Source organism: Dipodomys merriami, unplaced genomic scaffold, assembly GCF_024711535.1.
Source record: "Dipodomys merriami isolate MVZ:Mamm:240054 unplaced genomic scaffold, mDipMer1.0.p SCAF_172, whole genome shotgun sequence".
Classification (NCBI taxonomy): Eukaryota; Metazoa; Chordata; class Mammalia; order Rodentia; family Heteromyidae; genus Dipodomys; species Dipodomys merriami.
Genome location: NW_027203071.1, coordinates 1,351,305 through 1,367,531, shown reverse-complemented (window position 1 = coordinate 1,367,531; position 16,227 = coordinate 1,351,305). Strand labels below are relative to the sequence as shown.

General features: G+C 39.8%; 1 protein-coding gene across 21 annotated transcripts in view; it reads left to right on the top strand.

Moving 5' to 3' along the window:
• The first annotated feature begins 1,168 nt into the window (after window positions 1-1,168).
• Sgip1 (SH3GL interacting endocytic adaptor 1) overlaps window positions 1,169-16,227 on the top strand; it is a 195,784-nt gene continuing 180,725 nt past the window's right edge. For all 21 annotated transcript variants that reach the window (XM_070025799.1, XM_070025798.1, XM_070025797.1 and 18 more), the window contains exon 1: window positions 1,169-1,570. In XM_070025799.1, the coding sequence (XP_069881900.1) occupies window positions 1,561-1,570 (10 nt within the window). In that variant the 5' untranslated portion in view covers window positions 1,169-1,560. The remainder of the gene's footprint in view (window positions 1,571-16,227) is intronic.

Below are 16,227 nucleotides of genomic sequence, written 5' to 3'. Positions count from 1 at the left end.
GGACTGGTGCTTGAAGCCTTCCCACTGAGGCAGGCTCCTAGAACGCAGGAGCTGAGCCCTGGACTCTGCCCACCCCTCCAGCTAAGGTCGGGTACAATTGCGCCTCCCCCACCGCGGATTGCCTTCGGGTGAAAGAATGTGCTGGCCGGGGTCTCTGGAGGCAGGCAGTGAGCCTGGAAAAGCATGACACTTAGAAGAACACCTATCTGTTTCCTACAGAGAAGGTATTGGCCGCCGCAACCTCTCGGTTTGGAGGAGGGCTCCCTCCGCACCTGGGGCGGTGAGGCGGCTCCCAGGTGCGCGCTCGCTTGCGGTGGTGGCCTTGGGACTCGAACCGGGTGGCAGAGAGGCGCCTAGCAGGGTCTAGTCTGCATCCTGACGGGCTGGAGTGGAGGGAAAGCGGCGTGCACAGAGGTCTTGGGTCGGGCTACTAAGACCTCCTCTCTCTGCTTTCACCCCTGTCTCCCCGCCTCTTGCCCCAGAAATGATCTCAAGCGTTGCGAGTTTGATTCCACAGCCCCACTCGGGTGGGTTCTTTTGTTTCTTTGTTTTAATGACAGTTCCCAGCCCTTCGGCATGGCATGGCATGCGCAATTAATTCCCTGGCTCTCTGGAAGGCAGCTGGGGTAAAAATCTGCATCATCCTTTTGGGGATAATTGTTTATGATGTGACGTCAGCAGATTGATTGTTTTCCTCCCTCCTGAATGAGATGGAGAGAGAGAGAGAGAGAGAGAGAGAGAGAGAGAGAGAGAGAGAGAGAGAGAGAGAGAGAGAGAGAGAGAGAGAGAGAGAGAGAGACCCAGATGTGCGCTGACATTTGGAATTCCTTCAGGGCACAGGGAGATTGGAATGGGGACGTCAGGTTCTGTGGCCAAGAATTTGGGCTGCGCAGGATTATTAAGAAGTCTTTTGGGGGGCGGGGGTACCTCTAAAATGAATACATAAAGAGACGTTCCCCTCCACGGCGAAGGCACTGCGAGGTGCAGCTTTCAGGCCCGAGCGCCCGGGTGGAGGTGGCGGCGGCGCCCAGCCCGTTCCGGCGGGGCGCCCGGCCGCAGGCGCAGCGCCGCGCGGGGCGGAGGGCGGGGGAAGTGCGTCACCAGGTGGGGAAGGGGCTGTGTCTTGGGTGACAGGCGGCCGCGGTGCGGGGTGGAGGGGAATGGGGACGGGAAATAGGTTGTGTGCGCTCTCGGGGGGTATTGTGTCAGGAGATGCAGGCTGGCTACCATGTGACGCGGTCCAGGGCTGAAGGGATTGGCGGAGGCGGCGCAGGCGGCGCAGCGCGGCCGGCTCGCTGCGCTCGCCTTTCTCTCTCAGCATCTTTCCTGGGAGCCCGGAGGTGAAGCCGCGCCAGCAGCAGCATCCATGGCCTGTCTTTCCGGGTAACAACTTGTGTGTCTCCCTTTACCTCGGGCAGCGGACAGAGCCGAGGTCTCGGCAGCGGCCTGGGGGAACACCAAGACGTCTCTGGGACCTGGAAGCGTTTCCTCCTGTGGTTTTCTTTTTTATTTTTTTTTCCTCCAGACTCCTTGGAAATTAAGGAATGCAATTCTGCCACCATGATGGAAGGTAGGATGCTTTCTGCCATGCTTGTGTGGCTTCAGGCAAGATTTGGGCAGACCAGCCTGGAAGAATGCGTGGCAGCCCATTCTAGAACCTGGCTGCCCAGGGTTTTGCCAGCTGAGATATACTGCAGTTCGTATGCAGCAGACCAGGGCTCAGGCCAAGGCAATCGAACCCCAGGGCTGTTGCCCAGCTCAGAACCTACAGAGCTCCTAGCTCCTTGGAGAGAGAAAAGCCAAAAGTGTTTGCAGGAAACTGAGACCTAGCTAGGGGAAAGCTTGCTGAGCAAATAAGTTGGGCGAGAAGACAAGGTTTTCTGTGCTGGGTGCCTGGAACTACCCTGATTAAACATTTACAATGGAAACTTGTTTTCTGAAATGGACTAGGAGAGGTCACAGAGTTATGCATATTGTCAATTTGAATGGATGGGATCAATTATTTTTTTTTAATTCTTGTAAGATATGTTTCTCTCGGCCGTTGGTATGCTATTAGTAGAGCAAGGGGAATGCATCGAATTTGGTTCATAAAGTATAGTTTTATGGCTAACATTGCAATTCAATGAGCAATATAAGGGCAATATCTGGACCTCTCTTGACAGGTCCTTGTCAGGTTAAAGAGAATTTTGTGCTTAAATGCTATCCTCCCCTCACCCCCATACAACGGTTCTTAGCCCAGCATCAAATGGCTACTTGCCGGTTATCTTTTTGTATTCAGTTTTAAGTGTAAGGAGGAACCTTCCCTGGGGAGATGCTGTTTAGACTATATATTATTCTACTAAATTACCCTTCCTACCCTAAGATATTGACATTCAAGATTGCCTTGGGGGGGGGGAGGGAGCAGCAAGCTGATCCGGGAAGAAGCAGGCAGGTCGGTGCTGGCTTTGGTTTTTGTTTTCACACTACAGGATGGTGCACAACTCCTGGCCTTTCCTAAGATGACAGGCAGAAATTTTGTCCCCAGCTTAGATTTTTACAATGCAAAATCAAGTGCCTAATGGTTCTCAAGTCAGGCTTGAAAATAGCAGAGAGGCCACCTTTTAGAACAAGGTTTGTCCTTCTGATTTTCAACATTCCATAGAAATTTACAGAAATCAAATGAGAGGAGGGAAGAAGAAGAAGAAGAAGAGGAAGAAGAGGAAGAAGAGGAAGAAGAGGAAGAAGAAGAAGAAGAAGAAGAAGAAGAAGAAGAAGAAGAAGAAGAAGAAGAAGAAGAAGAAGAAGAAGAAGAAGAAGAAGAAGAAGAAGAGGAAGCAACCTAGTACTTATTTGGCAGAAATGAAATATTTTTCCTCTTTCTGTCTCCAGGTCAAACGTTGTTAATGTGATTTGGGGAAGTGAAACCCACAGATTTGGGGAAATAGCCTTAAAAGAAAGAGGTTGGATATCAGTTTGTTATGGAGCCTGGTTATGTTCGCAAAGGGATCTCCAGCTAGTTCTTTAAGTACAGGCCTAAATAAATTGAGGTTGGTAATGTAAGATTTAATCATTTCTGTTAATTCCAAATGACTTTAATGTTTGGATAACAAGCCAAGACAAATAGAGTATTACTTATATATTTTTAAATTATGAGTTATCCTCTTGAGAAAGAAATACTGTATTTCTCAAGCTCAATTTCATGTAGCATTTTTGGAAAATGAATCTGTATGCATTCTGATTAGATTCCAGTTTTACATGGAGAAATTGATAATCGTTCATTTACTTCTTGACTTGAAAACCATAGTATCCTCTCTGAAAGTAGTAACATTTATTGGTGCTCATTTTTGATTCTTCTGGTAATATAGTCTATTGTGCCATTCGAGGATGTCAGTTCAAAACCTGTGATAAGCTTATCTGAGCTGCTTAAACTGAAATAGGAGCTGTAACAAAGACTCCTATTGGGGCTGAATTAGCACTGCTTCTAGGTCTGCCAAATTTATCTAGTGAAGGATGTTATCTTAGCACTGGTAGGAATTAGAGGTGACACTGTACTAGAATTGACTTTTATGAGACCCCTCCTTTTTCTTTTTACAATATGGACAAGTATGCCCACTGATTAGAAAACCCAAGTGATGCTAATACATTTATTTCTATTGATAGTTCCTCTTTAAATGCTTTCAAGCCTTATAACCTTAATGGTTCAGTGACCTTGGAAAAGTAAGCAGGAACCTTAATCAGAAATCAGTTTGCCTGTCAATGGACTTCCAGATAAGTGGCCAGCCTGTTTAGTAATATACATACATGTTTCTGTTTTTGTACTTCTCAATTTCACTAGTGAATTTCTCTCACCCTGAAGATTGGATACAGCAGTCATATTTTATGCTTAATGCATCTATAGAGAGATACAAGCTATTACAACTATCACAGTAGCCTTGGAAAGATAAGGAATCTCCAAAGTTCCTTAAAAATGCTATCGTGGTAGCCCTTTGCTGAACTATCAGGAGGCTGTGATGCCACTAAATATCTAGACAGTGAAAACAATGTCTGATCTCAGCTAGTACATCTCACCCCCCCCCCCATGTAGTCATATATACAAGCACATTTCTACAGAGAGAAAGATGGTACATTTGCATTTGACTACTGGAATATTTCAATCTGCTGCTCAAGAAAAGCAGGGCTATGGCAACTTTTTTAGCAACTCTTCTCTACTTGATGTGACACAAAGTAAACAAATATTCAGCACAGGGGCTTACATTTTAGTGCCATGGCCTCCTTTGCATGGGGAAGAATATTGGCTCCATTCATTCAATGCCTATTAGAATCCAAGTCTTAGAGAAGGGTTATTACTATCCACCTAGTGATCCTAATGCTATAAAGGGAGCTTAATCATTGTGCAGGGACTTTAAGCAGATCACCAGTAGTCTGTGGCTCTGTAGTTCTATTAGGCCAAATGAGGAGGATCTTATATAGTGTGACTATGAAGGCAAACACAATAAGTAAGCAAAAGTATTTGTTAAGGGCTACGTAGATTGGCTGTATCATTATTAAGGCTTGAAAATGGAATTTTTACAAATGGTATGCTAATATAACTAAGCTGGGATTTCTTAGGATACTCTGTGTGTGTGTGTGTGTGTGTGTGTGTGTGTGTGTGTGTGTGTGTGTGTACATACCTGACAGTAACTTTCCTTGTCTCTGTAAAACTGACTAAAGGCACTTTGTGTTTTTAGCTCTATATTTAGACTCCTGGATACTTTATCAGAAAAGCAATCTCTAGGTGGCAAAGGTTTCATTCCATATTACAATTTTTAAAGTTAAAAAACTTGTTGACCCCACATGCTGGTGGCTTATGCCAGTAATCCTAGCTACTTAGGAGACTGAGATTTGAGAATTATGGTTCAAAGCCATCCAGGGCAGGAAAGTCTGTGAGATTCTTATCTCCAATTAACACCAAAGAGTCAGAAGTAGAGCTGTGGCTCAAGTGTTAGCCGACTTCCCTTAGACTTCCAGAACAGCAACCAAGCACTGAGTTTAATTCTGTAGAGATACCATGCACACACACACACACACACACACACACACACACAGCATGCTGAAAGACTTTATTTACGAATTATACTTATTATTCACAATAAACTACAAGTAAGTATACTTTGTGTGGAGTAGCTTTAGAACACTTTTTCCCCTAAATTTTAAACTTTGAAAATAATACAAAAATTGAAACAATACAAAAATGGTGGAATGGAAATTTTGAACTCAGATCTGTTTAACAAGCCTCATATTATTGACCCTCCAAGAACTTTAACTTTGTATCAAGGTGAATGTGTTAACCAGATTGGAAATGGGCCATCATTCCTTCAATTGCACATTCCATTCCTCTCTATGTTAAATATGAGAGCTCACAAAACCTACTTTTAATTCCTTAGTAATACCTTTTATGTCTAGAATCACTTAAATCATTTTGTACAACTCAAGATTAACCACACTACTATTGCTGCAATAAAAAATAATAACGTTTAGATATTTGGAAAATACTTTAAAATGATCAAAAAGAACAAAGCATTTGTAAGTTATAGAAGTTAGCTAAGAGGTTTTAAATGCAATTCTTCTAACTCTAACAATTTTTTCCATTTAAATAATGGAATTACTTTAGAAAATCTAAATGTGGATATTAGAGTCTAATATATATCTGTATAATTTCTTTCCTTCCTAGAGTCTTGTCAGATGGAGAGTCTTTAGATATGTAAGTTCCCAATCTCAAGGTCAACCTTAAATTTCTCAAAAGAATAGTCTTTGAAAAAAATTTTAAAAAATCTAACAGAGAGTTGGTGCTTGGCTCAAGTGGTAGAGCACCTGTCTCGCAAGTGTCCAAACCCCACTGGGAAAACAAAAGCTAATTTAGATACAATATTCTAGAAGATTCAGGACAATTCCTTCTCTTAGACTTCACACATATACTAATCATATTTCAAATAAACAAGCCACAATAATTGTCAACTCATTTCCTGTTTCTGAAAGTCTGTTAGCAATATAGTTCCTTGGAACATGCTTTCTTATAGAAATGATGATTTCTTATAGAAATGATGATATAAATGCTGGTTAGAGTCTCATCCTAGTCCATCAAAGGCTATTTACCTAATATCAGGCTGTAATGCTAGTGTTCTCCATGAATATGTAAATAATATTATGCTTACCAGAGTAATTAGCTGGAAGAGAATAATAACATTACATTCATTTTTCATTTTAAATGTTGCTGTTTAATATTGTTATTAGTCTTCCCACATGGCTAATCTAAGTTAATTATTAACAAAAAGGGATTTAATTAGAGGACAATTAAAAAGCTGGAAGAGAAATTTTGAAGATATATCTAGAGAAATCTTTTTATATTTTCAAAAGCTTTAGGGATTAAAACATTCATTTTAAAATTATGTTCAATTTTACTTTAATTCTTGCAGTTTACCACTTCTTGAATCAATTTTATCATACAAAACACCATAAAAATTTGAGATCATTATATAAACTCATAGATGCAAAAAAGAGGAAAGACAATTTACTGAAATATTTGTAAATGAGTCAAAGGAAGGAAAGGGCTAATAAACTGCCTCTTTTATTAAAAATTCCCAGAAAAGAAATTAGTTGAACAATGAGGAGGCTACAAATCAGTGGCTAATGTTTGTAATCCTAGCTACTTAGGAAGCTGAGGTCTGAGGATCACACTTCAAAAGACTGCCTAGGCAGCAAAGTCCAAGAGACACTTATCTCCAATTAAACACCTCTGCCCCCACTCAAAAAAAAAAAAAAAAGATGGAACTGTCTCAAGTGATAAGAGTGTTAGCCTTAAGCATAAAAGCTCAGCTCAGGAACTATGCCCAGGCCCTGAGTTTAAGACACAGGACAAGCACACACACACACACACACACACACACACACACACACACACACACACACACGTTACAGAGGGAATGGGGAGCAAGCGCACACACACACACACACACACACACACACACACACACACACGTTACAGAGGGAATGGGGAGTAAAGGTAGGATCTCCTAAGGAGAAAATGGGTATGACAAAACATTATGTCTAATCCACTTGTACACTGGCTCCCGAATATCCCTTGTGAGTGTAAAATGGTTTATTACCATAAGGGGTGCTATATGGGAACTTTTAGACTCAGAACAGGAAGGATCTTCATTCTTGGAATTTGCATGCCACTAGAATACATCTATAGGATATTATAAACATATCCAGCAAATAGGCTTATACACTATATATATCATGTTATTTCCTTGTTTGAAAACATCAATACCATCCCATTTCTTTGAAAATCCATAGCCTAAGAAGGCTGCAATACTCTGGCCTGCTACCTTCATAATCCCACCTAATACTTCACTGATCACCATACTGCTTGTCTCCTAGCATTTAGAATAGTCTCTTTCCTCCCTTCCTTGCTTTGCTTAAGACCCTCTTCCCCCAGCTCCTGGAGTTACCCATTCTCTTGTGGTCCCAGAAAGGCTAAACCTGCTGAAAAGGCCTTTCTTATCACTCTTCTCATCCAAGCCTCCTGTGGACCACTGAGTCCTCAAAGCTGTATTGATGGCTTGTAGTTGTTTAAACACAAATTGGCTGAATCTCTTACATGGAAGGTAAGCTCTAAAAAAGCTGGAATCTGTCCTAGGGTATTCATTTATAGAAAAAGCGTACAGAACCAGATATAAAGGACTCAGATGACAACCCACTATACACTGTTGAGTATTATTTTTGGCATTATAGTGGATATAAAAATGTGTTCAAATTTATATTCTCACTGGGAAAACAAAACTTTCAAACACCACACAATTAGGAAATAAAGTATATTATGAAATCTTAAATTGTTGGTTATAGTACATTTTGACAAGCAAAAGGTTGAGTACATTTGATAATATATACTTCAGCTTGAATTATCTTGGTGATTATCTCCAAGGTAATGGTTTCAAGATAGAAGAAGACTCATTGTAACTCAGCTTTTCAAAGAAATTCTAAGTTCATTTTGACAATATACTGTATGCTTTTTCTTTTCTGTTTCTCTTTGCCTTCCTTATATTTTTTTTTCTTTCTTTCCCATTATTCCACCTCAGATTTCCCTTCCTGTTTTATTTTTCTTATCTCTGCTTTATGACTAAGCCTGTAGTGGCTTTGAGAGTTAGAAAGTTTGAGTTCAAATGTGGGAGAGTTTCTTTTTAAAAATAAGTAAAATAAGTAAATGAACATTGATGATGTGAGGTGGTACAATGTCATTGTTGTGGTATATGAGTTTTTTCAGATGCCAAATGGTTTCTGATTGGAGAATTTGTTGATCTTAGGAGTTCAGTGTGTTTATTGAATTTCTACAGTCTGAGCAGAAAAGACACAGACCCAAAATCAGACTTGAGTTTGAGTGTAAGGGATTGTATGGCTGTGTACCTTGAAGGAATTTACTTTACGTGGCAGAGCTGGGTTTCCCTTACAAACAGAATGAGATGATTGATCTGTGCTACCTCCAACAACTTCTACCTCAAAGAGTTTCTGATACTGCTGAATGATTTGGATTCTTTACATGTTGCTTATGTTGAACTTTCTGCCTGATTCATGTTTGTGTAGGAGAGAGAGGTAATTAACAAACATAAAATATAGAGTATATTACATGAAGGTAAGTTCTACAGAGATTAGAATGGGGTTGATGGGTTTATAGTTGTAAACAGAATGAAGGTGGGAAAAGAGGAGACATTTGGAAATAGACTTGAGTGGGAGGGGAAGTGAACAGCCATCTAATTTTTTTAGAGGAAGAATCCTAGCAGCAGGAGAAAGAGCAACTGCCAAGGCCCAGAATGGGAATGGCTGGGGTCCTGGGAAAACATAACAGGGAAGTCCAGGGAAGTGTTTGGATCAGAGAATGGGAGAGTGATCAGGAGAGGAATTCAGAGAAGTAATATAAGCATAAATCTAGCTTTGTAGAAGTCTGTCAGCATTATCCTATGTGATCTATGTATCAAATGACGGTTGGGCATTCAGAAAACTGAGATATACTGGCTCTTTGAATGCCCCAGGACTGTGCCTCTTGGACTTAATTCCCCCCACACATTTAAGTAAAAAGAAAGCATGTCATGTCTCTACCTAAGCTCACAATTCTAAACCTATTGTTAGGACTGAAAGCTCAACTACAAGTCTAAAGTTGAAGATTTCTGCGGAAGAGATGTTACCCCTACAATAAGGGGCATTTCAGAATGCACAATAGAACTAGGCATTAATTCTGACAATTTTGTCTATATCCCCAAAACCTACATTTTTATTATTCCATTGTGCTTCTATTACGCATCAGGACTATACTTTCGTTACCTATTAAATATTTCACAGTGCTATGTGCATTACATATTCTAAACAAATACTCTCAGCAGGAAAATGCTATATGCGAGTAGAGCTTTGCTATCAAGATGCTTAAAATTTGTTGAATGCTTCATTCCCTCAACAGGTACATTTGGAAATTTCTCTTTAGTTTCATATACTGTGTTAGCACTGAAAATGGCAGGGGAAAACAGCAGCGTGGCCCCTGTCTTCAGAAGGATAGGATCTGGCACAGAGATGTAGATGACATTATTTATCATGCCCATATTTTATTCTCCTGTGTCTTGTATTCTGGAAAAGAAGAAATATCCTCTTCCTTGATTTAAACAATTACACACTGGGACTCAATAAGGTTAAGCAACTTGCTCAAAGAGACCAATTAACTAAGTGGCAGAACCAGCAGTTATGAATCCTAGTCAAGTACTCTTTACTGTATAGTGGTATAATTGGGAAGCCTTGCCCTTCTCAAAAACTGTTTAGTCTGGGTCTCTGACGGACAAACAAGAGGAAGATTACCAGCTTGGTTATTGCGATGCTTCATAACTAAGAAAGTTCATTTTATTATCAGGTCATGACCTCTTGGACTAGTCATTAATTGGAACAAGGTCACTTGGCATGGAAATGTCATATTCCCATCCTTACCTTGTGGTAGCACTTACTGCTTTCCTAGGATTTTGTGATGAGAAGGTCACAGTGTGATAGACTAATCCAGTGGACTTTAAACGTTCACAGTTTACATGCTACAAAACAGTTTCAGAAAAGCCAAGCTCTCACCACAAACAAAAGCCCTTTCTCCCTGAGAAGGACAGCTCGGTCTGTGTTCACTGACATTCTGTGAAAGCCCTGGTCATTATCATGAACACATGATAGTGTATGCCATCATTTGAAGATTAACCAAACTGGTCCAACCTCATTTTACAGTTGAGGAAACCAAGGCCAAATGAAACAATGTACCCAAGGGTTTTTATCCTCTCTGTAAGAGGATAAGTCAAGGTTTATTTTAGTAATGGTCCAAAAAATGTAAGTAGACAAAAACTTGGAACCCATGGTGTCTCTCACATTCAAAGGTGCTGAGGCTTGTTGGGTGGCTGCCAAAAGACACACAAATGAATGTGTCCCCGGGGTCCTTGCTCTTCTGAGTGTATACACAATGTGACCATTTATAGCTCTCTCCCATGCTTCCAGGGATCATAGGCCTGCCGTCAGTGAGTCAATACTGTATGATAGGAAGGACTAGGCCTTGAATTTGGAGCTGTACCTCTTCACTGGCAGTGTGACCTTGAATGAACTCTGCAAATGCTCTGGCCTCTGCTTCTCCATTTGTAAGGTAGGAACAAAGCTAGCTTGCTCCCTCATAGTTATGAAAATCCCATAAGAAAATTAATCTGAAAACTTCTAAAAGAGTGTAGTTCAAAGGGTAGCTATTTTATCACACAGACTTCCTGTCTTGGTCATTACGTATTGATTTCAGAGTCTAAACATCCCTGCTGGCTCTTCACTGTTCACTGTCTTTGGCAGGTTGGCCTTGCAGATTTCTCCTTTGTCTTCATATACTGTTCATGTATTAGCATATCTCATCATCCTTTTTTTTCTCAGTGTCCATATGATATGTTACTCTTTTCTCGACTATGGATGGCATTAATCAATCACCACTGTCTTTCTCATTGGCTTCAGTATTTCTTTCAACATCCTATCCAGGCCACTTCTGGGAATTGACTGGACTTAGCACCTGAGATGATATCACTTTGCTTTCCCTAGAATGGGCAACTTTCCCAAAGGCAAAATAGTGAGTGAAACTATAGTACAGGTGGTCTGTAATATAGTGATTCCCTGAAAAATGGCTTACAGCACCAACTATAGTAACAATAGTAGGAAATAGTCTCTAAGCCTGATAACAGGTAGAAACAGAAATAGTTTCAATTTCCTCTTAGCCTCTTTGTATCTCTCAGTGGAAGAACTGTCTCTACCAGGTAACCAAACTTGAATTTTTGATGGGATTTGTACTTGATTGCTCCTTCCTTCCTGTCTCACATTAGTGGGTCCTCACGTAGACTACCCTTCCTCAATATTTCCCCAGTATTGTCATATTTTCCTGTTAATGCATCTAATCAGACTTTGCTGTTTCACCTTCCACTATGTCTTCCTCATACCCATCAAAGATCAATTGCCTTTAATGGTTCTCCATGCTTGTAAGATGCAGTCCAAATGCTTAAGTGTGCTGTGCAAGGTTTCACCCACAGACCTTCTTTCGCCATTTCTCACTGTCTCAGCCAGACAAAGCTGGTAGTCCTTCTATTTCCATTGCACACACCATTCCTTTCCTTCTCCACATGATACCAGTCAGTTCTGATCATTCAAGGTCAAACCTCTTCAGCCAGAGCTCCCCATATCCTGGAAGCTGGGTGAGATGCTTTCATAGCTTTGAGTCTTGGACTCACAGGTCACATAACAAACAAATGGAGAGCGTAGGCTTTATATTCACACTGACCCAGGTTAAAACTCATGTGTGTGACCTGGAGAAGCTCATTAGGAAAACAGAAGGAATAGCAGTCTCCTTCTATTGGGTAATATAACATGTAAGGTTGTAAGAATTAAGTCAAAGAGTGCACTACACTGCTCATACTTCTCCACAGAGACAGAGCTCAACTAAGGAAGGTATATATCAAGGAAAAGGGAGATTTGGCAGAAATTGGCTTACATGGTAAATTCAAAAATCTATTCTGTAGGCTGGGAACTTAGATATGGATTGATGTTGCAGTCTTGAGGAAAGGTGTTCAGAGCTAATAAACCTCAAGTGCATCACTATATTGTGCATTATTGTGCATTATTCCTCATCTAAGGATGTGCCTTACCTATGATGATATTTCCAATGTGTGGCAAGTGTGAGGGTACAGTAAACATCCAGTGACGGAATGAGCATTGTGCAGAAATCATGAACCTGGAGAAATAGTCAAGGGACTTAGTATGAGTCATCATGAGGCTAAAATGAGTTAATATGAAAATCATGTAGAAGAGTACTTAGTCTGTAACAAAGGCTTAGTAATGTTACTCTGACAGGTCATTCAAATAAGGTTGCTAACTGCCAGGCAAAGCCTGGACTGGGCTCTCTTTGTTCTCACAAACACCCATTGGCTGTGCAAGATCACCCAGGCTAAAGCCACACTCTGGTTCCAGTAATGTGTGGTTCATCCAGGATATCACATGTGTTTTTTGGTCTCTCTTGTTTGTTTTCTTCTGTTTAAGACCAGATTTCACTGTTAAAAAAAAAAGAAGAAGAAAGAAAAAAAGAGAGAAAGAAATGTTGAAAACACATTCGTAGAGATAACTGAAGCCCCCAATAATTTCACTATTAGGCAATCACGAACCACTGCTATGATTTATTGTGTGTGGAACAGGGACTTCGGGAATGATTTGAAGTTCCTTTAGTTTCAAGGACCACATCAGTAAAGAATACCGACCACATAAGTGGAAAACTAAATGAGATAATCTATCATCTGAACTCAGCATATTACCTGCCCTATTGAACAAACATTCAAATATGGTAGCTTTTCATTTCTTTGTTTTCTTTTTTAAAATTATATTTTATTTTGTTGTAAAGGTGCTGTACAGAGGGGTTACAGTTACTTAAGTAAGGTAATGAGTACATTTCTTATCGAACATTGTTACCCACTCCGTTTTTCTCCCACTGTCCCTCACTCCCCACTTCTCCCTCCCCCCACCCCAAAGTTGTAAAGTTCATTTCCAACATAGTGTCTTGTGAGTATCATTGCTTTTTTCTTTTTTAAGACAAGATCTTGCTAGGTAGCACAGACTGACCTTGAACTACAATCTTCCTGCCTCAGCCTCCCAAATGCTAGGTTTACTGGTGTGCACCACAAATTGCCTTCTAGTCAAAAATGTGTGTGCTAGATTCTTGGTATTCACAGACAAATGATTCTAACAAGAGTATCATTGTGGGGAAAACTGAGGTCCCAGGATACGTAGAGTTGAATATTGGACTTCAGATGTTTGATCCATTTTTTCACCAAGTCCTACTAAAAACATACTACCTTTCAACTATTTAAAATTTTCACTTTGCCACTTGAATTAAGCACAGTAACTTTAACTTTGCCTTTGGTGAGATTTATTTTCACAAAATTACAGTTAAGGAAACTCTCAATAGATCACACAATGGTTTAAAGACAATTCAGGGTTGACTGAAAGCTGACAATTTAAGACCAAGGGTTCTGAAAACAACTGCCTAGATTCCAATGCTGACCTCTCTAACCCTGCCCCCTGGGAATCTATTCAATTTAATTAACACCTCAGTACCTCACTTTCATTTCTATATAATGTCTATCTAAAAAAGTTATTTATTAAATTAATTCAATATACAACATGCCTCATTATTCTCACTTATTATGATATATACACTGCATAGAGTATCTATATAAAAATTCAGGTAGAGAATGTTGACTCTGCGCATGTTAGCTATCTTCATCATCATGAGTCTCTAAAGACATTTTTTTACTAGTTACATAATGTTTTATTCCATGATGAGTTACTTTATTACTCCTCTGTCATTAAATATTTAGACTGGAGTTTAATTTAGCTGGAGTTTAATTTCTGCATTGAGCTAGAAATGCTCACATTAGTTTGTCACATGGTAAGGTATAAACTATTGGCTCTTGTTTATTAAATTATGTTGGAAAAGCACTGATAGTTCTTTTTTTAATTGTGAAAATACTGTACAGAGGGGTTACAATTACATGGGCAAGATAATGAGTACATTTCTTATCAAACACGTAGCCTCCTCCTTTGTTTCCCTTTCCCATCCCATCATCTCCCCACCCAACCCTCCTCCCCCTCCCTTACCAAAGTTGTAAAGTTCATTTTTGACATGACGACTTGTATGTCTCATTGTTGCAATTGGTCCACCTGTATCCTTATTTAAATGATTTGTTTTTTCCCTTCCCCTCCACAAATTATACCAACATCAAATACAGTGAAAGCAGGGGTTATACCATGGGGGTGGGACATACAAAGCAACAAAGAAATAATCTTATAAATGTGTTAGAAACAATCTCATGAAAGAAAAAAACATTTGAATACATATCTTAGGGTTCATTTCCTTAACATCAACTTATCTGACCTTTTCTGCTTGACTCAGACATACAATGGTTATTGCAAATAAGGGAAACCATGGGACCTATGTTTCTTTGGGCCTGGCTTACTTAATATAATTTTTTCAAAGTCTCCCCATTTCCTAACAAATGGGGCAATGTCATTCTTTCTGATGGAGGCATAGAATTCCATTGTGTATATATACCACATTTTCTTGATCCATTCATCTACTGAGAAGCATCTGGGTTGTTTCCATATCTTAGATATGGTAAATAAGGCTGCAATAAACATAGTCGTACTGGTAGCTTTAGTGTGGTCTTGTTTGTGAACATTTGGGTAAATGCCCAAAGGTGGGATTGCTGGGTTATAGGGGAGCTCTATGTGGAGTATTTTGAGGAACCTCCATACTACTTTCCAAAGTGGTTGAACAAGGTAACACTCCCACCAACAATGCAGTAAGGTTTCCTTCTGTCCACACCCCCTCCAGCATCGGTTGTTATTAGAGTTCTTGATTATAGCCATTCTAACTGGAGTGAGGTGGTATCTCAATGTTGTTTTGATTTGCATTTCTTTTATGGTTAGTGAGGTTGAGCATTTCTTCATGTGTCTATTGGCCATCCTTCTTCAGAGAAGTTACTCTTTAAGTCTTTAGCCCACTTATTTATTGGGCAGTTGTTTCTTTGAAGATTTGTTGTAGGGGGTCTTTTTTATTAAATCGATATTTTTATTGTAAAGATACTGTACAGAGGGATTATAGATACATTAGTAAGGTCAGAGTACATTTCCTATCCAGCATTGCTACCCCCCTCCTTTGTTTTTCCCCTGCCATCCCTTCCCTCCCCACCTCCCCAACTCCTCCCTTTCACCACCCCCGAAGTTGTAAAGTTCAACATAGTGTCTTGTACATCTCATTGCTACAATGGGTCAACCTGTATCCTTATTTCAGCGTTTTGTTATTGGGTTCTAGTTCTGGCCCAGCCAATTGGGTGAATGTGCACAAGCCATATAACATTGAGGAGAGAAATCAAGTAATAGAAAGAGAAACTGAGTTGAATTAAAAACATTCTAACTTCTTCTGGTGCCATTACTGATTATGAGAAGAGTTGAATAAGTGGGCTGGAACTTGCACTTGCTGTGCATCTGAATGCCATTGCTTCTTTATTGTCCTCTCTTCAAAATTTGAGATGATATGAGCATACTTACTTGATCATGTACATCAGAGTTGTAAATATTTATATATGCACAAGGTAGTATCAGGGCTGTTTTTCTTTAATATCTTGAAAACTCTGTTTTCAGTTGAAAGATTCAGTTAGATAATTCTGAAGGTTGTAATCATTTTTAAGAATCAATTGTTCATCCTGATGCTTTCTTTCTCTCATATCTACAAACAATTATCTTTATTTCTGGATGCCAGGTGTTAAGCACTTTTCCTAATGTGATGAATCACTTCTTACAGTAGTGAAATCCATATGTAATTTTTAAAAACTGGGTAAATATATGGTTACTCATAGTGGGACCATTTATAATTCTGTTTGAAGGTTATACAGCTGAAATTTGTCTTGACCTAGTTACAAAAGCAAATATAGTTCTGAATACAATTTCAGATTATAGACAGAAATGATTCAGCCTAATTCTCTCACTCTAAATGTCAGAGCAACTTGTTCAATCTGGATTTCTTCTTCTGAGTTTTCTCCTGTCTTCTAGTTCATGGCAACACAGACTAAGATGGCTTCCTGAAGAGCAGAGCTTGTCACATTCTTGGTCAAATTTTAACTTAGTAGAGAA